We start from the raw sequence: 8762 nt of genomic DNA, 5'->3' as shown, positions 1-8762 counted from the left end.
GCCAGCTGCCCGCACTGCCCAGGCACCCCCTACTCCCAGGCACTTACCCCTGCGACCTGTTGAAGGTTTCCCCTCATTTCTGAACTGGCAAAAATAAAAGTGGGGGTGGAGGGGAAGGGAAAAGAAAGAAAGAATGAAAGAAGAAAACAATACTCCCCCCCACTAAGAACCCACCACCTCTTTGGCGCTTCCATCGAGGCGGTCATCCTTCATTTCTTCTTTTCTTGCTTTCTGGAAGCAGTTAGGGAATGTATGATGATGCAGAAATGAGCCGTCAGGATGATATTTTAATGGCTTATATGTCACGTTGGTGCATGTGGCTTTGAACTGGAGCAGCTTTCGTTTCCTGCAGAGAGCGCACCGCAAATCCCACTTGATAACTTCTACAACCCACAACATTTTTTTTTTATATTCACTCTTACATTGTATATTTAGATACGCTTCCTAAAAATACCTTCTCGTCTGCCTTCTCGTGTATTTTGTACCGACCTGGAATGATCACTGGTTTCCTCCTGCACTGGGAGGCAGGCTAGCACTGAACTACCTAACTTTCTAGCTCTCCTAATGCCATCGCCCAGAAGAGTTCACAACAACACTGACAACTCTGTCCTTCACTTAATTTTAGCATCAAATACAGAAAGCAGTGCAACACCCGCCTTAAGACCATGTGCACACCCAGGCGCTTCTAGAGCGGGTATACCTGTTGCTATAAGCCATTGCAATTCCATCAAATAGATTTGGTAGAATAAATGCAAACGTGTAGATTCAGCTCGGCATTATTCTAAATGCTCCCCCACCAAACCTTGTAAAGCATCCCAAGATCCAATGAAAATTACATAATATATCTGCTTTGAAAGCTATCTCCATGCACCGAGCACAGACACACTGCATCTGCAGATAAACTGCAGCGAAACATTCCTTCAAGGCGTATCAAAGTTTATTTATTGTCGTTGTTTTTTGTTTGGTTTTTTTTTTTGTTGTTTTCTAGGCAATATGGCCATTTTATACCTCTCGAAACGAGGCAATTCTCATCCGAAAAGGGTTCGCGCAGCTGCACTGCTGGTCCGACTCCCCAGTACCTGCGCTGCGGATTGCTTACCAGCGGCTTTAATTGGAGAGGATGAGTTTAAAGTTTCTTTGTTTGGCACTAGGAATTGGAGGGGCTCGGATTGAGCTGCGAAGGAGGCAAGTGAAGGGCTGAACAAAGGCGAAATGTAAGGAGTCTGACTCTTAGCGAGCTTTTGGTGTTTTCGTTACTAGAAAATAATTAGAGCTAATGAATATGCAGGCGACTGAGTAAATAAATAATTTGCCAGTTTTATATATGTACGCGCATGAGCACATACATAAGTGTATCTATGCATACTCACACAAAGATGTCTATATTTTTAAGTTTCATGAGAATTTTTTTTTTTTAGTGCCGAAGCATCTTTTAAAATATTGTACAAATGTTGCTCAGCTTAATTGATTAAGCCACAAAGGCTTTCTGCTTTTAAATACCATACTTATACCTTTCAACAATCATTTTAATATATAGTCAATGGCTCTTTGTAGCGGGAACAAAAAAGAACTATCCACAGTTTTTCAATAGACTTTGAGCTGGGGAAAGACAGGTTAATCGAGGGTTGCATCTAGAAAACAACCAAGTGTTGTATGTTTGCACTGAATCCAAATGTCTGCATTTTTCTAACTAAATCAAAGGGAGTGTTATTTCTTTTTCTGCTCACTCATCTGAAGGTAAGTAAATTTTCTCTGGCGATCAAAAGCCTGGTCAGCAACAAAGACACCGCCTGCTTTTTCCACCGTCCTGGTGTGGCAAGTTGAGGAATTTCAATAACTGTGACAAGGGTGACTGATTTGTGAACTAGAAAAGGTTTGAATGTCAGAGAATTTACATTGCTCCTATCGAAGACTTTAAATTTTTTTAAAGAAAAAAAATAAAGAGAGAAGTATCCGGCAGTTTCATGCAGCAGAAGGAGAAATAATGTAGGTTTGTGAAATTTACAGTTTCACCTGAATAAAAGAGACTCCATAAAAGAGAGAGTGAGAGAAAATGAGGGTGAAAGAGAAAAGAGAAAGAAAATAACAAGAAAAGGAGGCAAAACGACCACGACAAAATTAGAAAGTTAAGAGTTCTCACCCACCTGCGTTTTGATGGGTGCAGAAAACAAGATTTATTTCAGAAACCTGATGGAGGGATAGAGTCAGCTACACAGAGAAATCACGCCTGGTGTTTAAAAATAAAATAAAGTGCACCCAGCACCTACTATCGGAGAGCTTCAGTTTTAAACAAGAGGAAAACACCTTCAAAAGACACGAGTCCCTACAGGGCTTCTCTTTCCAAAGCCTAAAAAGTTGCTCAGTGATCTCAAAAATTCTGGATCACCAAGAAATCATCATTACCTTCATTATCAGAGTGCTGGAGAGAGAGAGAGAGAGGGGAGACAGAGAGAGGGAGAGAGGGGGAGAAAATAACCCTAATAATATTAATAGAAAAAAATTTTTTTTGTCCCCTTAGCATACATACACACAAAAAGATGCGCTGGAAATATTTTCGGGGGGCGGGGGGACAAAAAAGAAAAAGGCAAGAAAAAAAAAGGCAAAAAAGCAAAAAAAAAAAAAATCTTATATATTAAAAAAAAAAAAAAAAAAAAAAGAAAAAAAAAAGTTGTTTCTGCCGCAGCCCCGTTTGTCAGAGCGGTGTCAGGGCGCCACAATACCTGCGATGGATGAGCCGGCGCGGCCAATCAGCGCCGGGAGCCGGCGGGGCCGGGGGCTGCTACGCGGGGAAGGGGGAGCCAGCCCGGGCCAATGGTTGCCCACGTCCGCCCGCACGTCGCTCCGCCCCCGGCTCCCATTCATCAAGGGGGGGGACGGTGTCGTCTTTTCAATTCATTTATCTGCAGGAATGATTGCCGCTATCAGTCTCGCGTTCACCGCCCGGCTGAGGAGGTGAAAGTTTCTCCCCAGGAAGATAAACCGCAAAAGACAATATTGTGCATGATTTGCGCCTTTTTTTTTGCAGAGGGAGAAAAAAAAAAAAAAAAGGCCCCCCGAAAAAAAAAAATCGGGTGAGTGTGGGGAAGCTCGAAGAGGAGAGAGAAACAATCTCTCGGCCACTTTGCAACATTCCTATAGCCAAAAAAATCACTGAAGGAAGTTTCTTTTTTGTTTTGGTTTTTTTTTCAATTTTTTTTTTTTTTGCTGCCCGTGTTGAACTCTCGCCGTTATTGTTATTTGCAGCCAGTTTATTTTTGAGCTTACCCAACCCCCCCTTCCCCACTTAAACCTCCCCGAAAAGTCAAAGCAGAGAGACGGTGAATATTTTTGGGGCACATTTTTATTATTTTTATTTGCAACTGCGAAGATTTCTTCCCCCCTTCCGCACCAGCCTTTTTTTTTTTTTTTTTTCCCTTCTCCCCCCCTTTTTTTCCTTCCCCCTGCGCTGATGCCGAAGGGGGTGTTTTTGATGTGGTTGCTTTGGTGGTGATCGTCGCTGACTTTCCAAAGAGGGTGTTTTCGCCGCCGCTGCTGCTGCTGCTGCTTCTCTCCGCGTTGTGTGTGTGCGCGCGTGCTTTTTTTTTGGTTGCTGCATCGACGCTGGGAAGATGCTTCTGGATGCTGGACCGCAGTATCCCGCCATAGGAGTCACTACCTTCGGATCCTCTCGCCACCACTCCACGGCCGATGTCACGGACAGAGAAGTGGGGCTGGGGATCAACCCCTTCGCCGACGGCATGGGCGCCTTCAAAATCAACCCCAGCACCCACGAGCTGGCCTCGGCCGGCCAGACCGCCTTCACCTCGCAGGCACCCGGCTACGCGGCGGCGGCCCTGGGGCACCACCACCACCCGACCCATGTCAGCTCCTATTCCAGCGCCGCCTTCAACTCCACCCGGGACTTTCTGTTCCGCAACCGCGGCTTCGGGGAGGCGGCGGCCGCCAGCGCCCAGCACAGCCTGTTCGCCTCCGCTGCCGGCAGTTTCGCCGGACCCCACGGACACACCGATGCCGCGGGACATATACTTTTCCCGGGGCTGCACGAACAAGCCACCAGCCACGCTTCACCTAACGTGGTGAACGGGCAGATGCGCCTGGGCTTCTCCGGAGACATGTACGGCAGACCCGACCAGTACGGCCAGGTCACCAGCCCCCGCTCCGAGCACTATGCCTCGACCCAGCTGCACGGCTACGGCCACATGAACATGAACATGGCAGCCCACCACGGGGCAGGGGCCTTCTTTCGTTACATGAGGCAGCCCATCAAACAGGAACTCATCTGTAAGTGGATTGAGCCCGAACAATTGTCAAACCCCAAAAAGTCCTGCAACAAAACTTTCAGCACGATGCACGAGCTGGTGACTCATGTCACGGTGGAGCACGTTGGAGGACCCGAGCAGTCCAATCACATATGTTTCTGGGAAGAGTGTCCAAGAGAAGGGAAACCTTTCAAGGCCAAATATAAACTTGTAAATCACATCAGAGTCCACACAGGTGAAAAACCTTTCCCCTGCCCTTTCCCAGGCTGTGGCAAAGTGTTTGCCAGATCAGAGAATCTCAAAATACACAAAAGAACTCATACAGGTACGGTAACCTTCTCTGTCGCTTTTCTCTCTGCGAGTGGAAGCGCCGAGCGCCGGGGCCAGAGCGGGACGCGGGGCCGTGCCAGATGGGTCGGGGGGCCCGGCTTGGCTGAGAATCGGACGGGCAGGAGGGGGTATGGTGCAGGGCCACTGCTTTTTCCGGTAGAGGCCGGCTAGGAGCTTCGCTGTACAAGGAGCTCGGTCACAGCCACGCCAGCAGCAGCAACAAAAAGAAAATGATCCCCGCCGAGGCAGAGAGGGAGGACGGCAGGGTTTGCTGCTGGAATTGTTAGGGCGGAGGGGGTGGGGTGTGGGATCATAGTAACCTGTCCTGTTTAAATTTATAGGTTTTAATTAATTATCGTTCGGCAATTTTGGCTGTGGCACGATGAGAAATTGTGCTAAATATTGCAGGCAGCTCATCAGTCTCCTCTTTGCAATTCAGGGCTTGGTAAATATTTAATTCGGAGGAGCGATTTTAAATAAACCGAGCCCGGCGCGTTAGTGTGTTATTGTTGTGCGGAGGGGAGGCGCCGGTATCCCTGAGAACTTTTTCCTTCGTGGGAGGTGGGAATGCAGCAACCTCTGTCCGGGAGAGCAATCTCCCCCCGCTCCCACCCCCGAGCTCCGAAAGCCAGAGCCGCTTTCTCCAGCCCTTTTGCCGAGGATTTGTGGGGCTGCTCACTCGTTGTATTCCTGGACCGGATAATTTTCAATATTGCAAGAAAATAGGGGGAAGGGACTGGGACGGGTGGAAGAGTAAAATATTGCGAGAATGAGCTATAAAACCGGAAAGTAGACACTGAGGATGGTGTGTATATACGCCTGCTCTCGCGCTCGGAGCGTTGTGATGAGAGAGAGGTGCCTGGGACTGGGGTTGTAAAGGAAACTCGCCCCTCCAAATGGAAGGGGGAAAAAAGTTATTTAGCTATCCCGCTCTCCGAAAAGGGCGCTGAGCAGGAGTCGGAGGAGCAGAAAGGGCAGAGAGAGAAGTAAGATTTTGGGATTTGAGTCTCGTTGAAGTTAGAAAGTTGCAAGTGTTTGAAATGGAGCCCTGGGCTCCGTCCGGCGGTGCGGTGGGGACAATGAACGATCCAGCCGGCCCTGCTTAATCAGATCCCTTTCCCTCCCCCCTCCCCCCCTTCCCTCTGCAATAGGTGAAAAACCATTTAAGTGTGAGTTCGAGGGCTGTGACAGGCGCTTTGCAAACAGCAGCGACCGCAAAAAGCACATGCATGTGCACACTTCCGACAAGCCCTATCTCTGCAAAATGTGCGACAAGTCCTACACGCACCCCAGCTCCCTCCGAAAGCACATGAAGGTAAATGGAGGGCGGCTGGCGTGCGGGCCCGGCCGGGCGAAGGCTGCGGGGACGGCCGGCGGCGCGGCGCGGCCGCGGGGCGGAGCGCGGCCCGGGCCACCCGACTGCGGGGCCCCGGCCCCGGGCCCCGGGCCGCGCCGCCCCCGCCGCTGCGCTGAGCACCGGCCCCTCCGCGGGGCCCTCGGGCCGTGCGGTTGCCCGGGGAGGGCGGGGGGCAGCACCAAGAGGCAGCCGGGGGGGCAGTCCGGCCTTCCCCCGCCGCAAGGGCTGGGGCCGGGGCCGCCGGCGAGCCCCGCAGGAGTGCCCGAGCCTGGGACTCGGCGCTGGGTCCCGTTGTCTGGCGCATCCCCAGGCGAAGGCCTCCGTCCACCGCTGCTCTCTATCTCTGCCCGGGTTTTCTTTTGCAGGTCCATGAATCATCCTCGCAGGGGTCCCAGCCTTCTCCCGCCGCCAGCTCAGGCTACGAGTCCTCCACCCCACCAACCATCGTGTCTCCATCCACAGAAAACCAGACCGCCAGCTCCTTATCCCCTTCCTCCTCCGCAGTCCATCACACGTCCAGCCACAGCACGCTTACATCAAATTTTAACGAATGGTACGTCTAAAACGCTAAAACAAAACAACAACAACAACAAAACACAAACCGAAACAAAACAAAAAGCCCCAAGCGAGCAAACAAATACCCTATTTAAAAACTCCAAAAATAATGAACACTTTGAAATCAAAATTTAAATGAGCAAACAAAAGTAAAATGCTGCCAGTAGACCCAGGACTGAGTAAAATGAAGACTTCATTTTTTTAAATCTTTTTTATTCTTTTTTTTCTTCCCTTATTATTTCTCTTTTTCTCTCTCTCTCTCTTTTTTTTTTTTTTTTTTTTTTTTCCTGACTGTTCTGCTCTGTTCCAAGGCTTGGTAGGCGAAGGGGTTAGTAGAATGCATAAGAAGACAAGGTTACCAGGGCAAATGCCAACTGTGTAGGGCTTTACTGGAAACCACTGATTAGAGATCGCCAAATGCATGTCTGCTCGGGCAGCGGCCTTCCCCCCCATCCCCTCTTGTAAATACAGAATTATTAGCTTCAAAAACAAAACAACAAAAAAATGTACTGATTGATTTTGTAAATAGTTATATCGCAAGTTGAATAAGGGGATATGTGGATTTGTGGTCTTTGCATATATGTGGGGGGAGGGGCGGGCGGGCGGGAGCTGGTGGCGGGGGGCGGAGGTGGTGGGGGGGCAGAGGGAAGAGGTAGAAATTCAACTATTTGTACTGAATGGCAAGAATGTTCTAGTAAATGTGTACCAAAATGTGAATTACTTTGTATTATTACAGTCTAAACGTCGATCTAACAGAATATTATTGGTATTAATGTGCTTTTTTGTATAAAGTGCAACATTTCGTCCCAAAGTCCAGTCTAAGTAGTGCAGTAAAATGTTGTTACACGTCCTGTCAAGAAATTCGTATAGTGAAAGCCTGGATCTGCGTGTCAAACTGTTACATTTGTTTATGTAAAGTGATATTAAAAAAAAAAAAGATATAAACTATATCTGTCCGTTGCTTTTGGCAAATACAAGAACATAATGTATATAAATCCTAATTTCCATATTTATCCGCATGTAAAGGTCCGGTTATACCTGTTACAAGATATTCAATATTTATGGCTAGAAGAATTGGTATGTAAAATTTAGTTTACAGAACTGTTTGGTAACATTTCGTACCTTATTAAAGATTCTTAAATCCCAAGAATTGTGGTAGGAATTCTTATTCGCTAAGTCAACCTGCTGCAACTCCAACTAGCTTTAGGATATTAGAATAAAACTGTCCCAGTTTTTCACTGCTTTCCATTATGTCATCACTAAAGCAGCGAAGGTGATATAAATGTGATAAATGAAAGGATCCCTGCTGGCATTACTATAGTGTGTAATTAGTATTTATATCAAAATTTATGAAACAAATTTTCGGCCGCAGTATAATTTAAATGACCTTTGCAGACATAGAATAACAACCATAAAAATAACAGAAATAGATTGCATATGCTACATAAATATTAATGTGGGGAATTGTTACACGAGAAGTGCTGCATTCCACTCCAACATTGTCCATGAATCTGCATAGACTGGGTCCCTAAATTAAATTAATTCGGATAACATATATTAGGAGATTTAAAACAGAGGAGATTTCAGTTGCTATTTTAATTTAAGGCATTTATGACCATAACTAATTCTTAGGCAGTGGATTCATGACTTTCCTTGGGCCTTTTACTCCAAGAAGTACAGCACTGTTTCACGAAGGCGGTTGTTGTTGTTGTGTGTATTTTTTATTTGGGTTTTGTTTCTTTTTTTCCTTCCCCCCCCTTTTTTTTTTCTTTGCTGATATTCCTTAAAACGTGATGTTAATTTAAATCAATTACTTCTTATGTTATGTTATTATTATTACTATAATTTTGCCAGTGTTAATAGCTTTCTAAAAAAAATAAATCTAGGGCATAAGAATTATTTTATGTAATTTGATTATCTTTCTATCTCTTTTATTTATTTCTCATTTACTTAAGAAATTCGTTCCATTGGCTGGCGTTGATACAGTAAATTTGTAAATGAGAAGACAATATAAAAAATCTAAATTACTTGTGCTTAATGACTGTAGCAGAACGCCTTTTCTCTAAATCAGATTGTCTTCCTTGCAGTTTAGTTTGATAGATTTGCAAGCTGTACTGCTTCCACTAACTTAGCTACGGTTGTTGGAACTGTTGGGCTTTGTTCCTGGTTGTAGCTTGCATGATCGCCCCATTAAGCAGACAACATATCAACAGACAACACAAATCATGAGGTTGGCTAAAGCTGCGAGGGCTTGTGATATG

At 46.4% G+C, this 8762-nt stretch overlaps 2 protein-coding genes across 2 annotated transcripts in view; one reads left to right on the top strand and one right to left on the bottom strand.

Annotated features, from left to right (window-relative positions):
- ZIC4 (Zic family member 4) overlaps positions 1-2197 on the bottom strand; it is an 18764-nt gene extending 16567 nt beyond the window's left edge. Inside the window, exons 1-2 of the mRNA XM_025895352.2 lie at positions 2145-2197; positions 175-346 (exon numbers count right to left, since the gene is read on the bottom strand). Of these exons, the coding sequence (XP_025751137.2) occupies positions 175-213 (39 nt within the window). The 5' untranslated portion in view covers positions 214-346; positions 2145-2197. The remainder of the gene's footprint in view (positions 1-174; positions 347-2144) is intronic.
- A 1219-nt stretch (positions 2198-3416) lies between these two features.
- On the top strand, positions 3417-7651 carry LOC108640127 (zinc finger protein ZIC 1). Its single transcript, XM_018075073.2, has 3 exons — positions 3417-4584; positions 5741-5904; positions 6312-7651. The coding sequence occupies exons 1-3, from the start codon at positions 3609-3611 to the stop codon at positions 6507-6509; spliced, it is 1338 nt and encodes a 445-aa protein (XP_017930562.1). The 5' UTR covers positions 3417-3608; the 3' UTR covers positions 6510-7651.
- Positions 7652-8762: the final 1111 nt, after the last annotated feature.

This window comes from Manacus vitellinus, unplaced genomic scaffold, assembly GCF_001715985.3.
Source record: "Manacus vitellinus isolate BGI_N305 unplaced genomic scaffold, ASM171598v3 scaffold_29_pilon, whole genome shotgun sequence".
Taxonomy (NCBI): domain Eukaryota; kingdom Metazoa; phylum Chordata; class Aves; order Passeriformes; family Pipridae; genus Manacus; species Manacus vitellinus.
The sequence above is the reverse complement of the archived record's forward strand: the minus strand, read 5'-3'. Positions and strand labels throughout refer to the sequence as shown.

Bases quoted from the DNA above. Each gene is read 5' to 3' on its own strand.
- LOC108640127 (XM_018075073.2), top strand. From the start codon at position 3,609: ATGCTTCTGGATGCTGGACCGCAGTATCCCGCCATAGGAGTCACTACC. The intron at 4,585-5,740 runs GTACGGTAACCT...CCTCTGCAATAG, and splicing joins ACACAAAAGAACTCATACAG to GTGAAAAACCATTTAAGTGT. The intron at 5,905-6,311 runs GTAAATGGAGGG...TTTCTTTTGCAG, and splicing joins CCCTCCGAAAGCACATGAAG to GTCCATGAATCATCCTCGCA.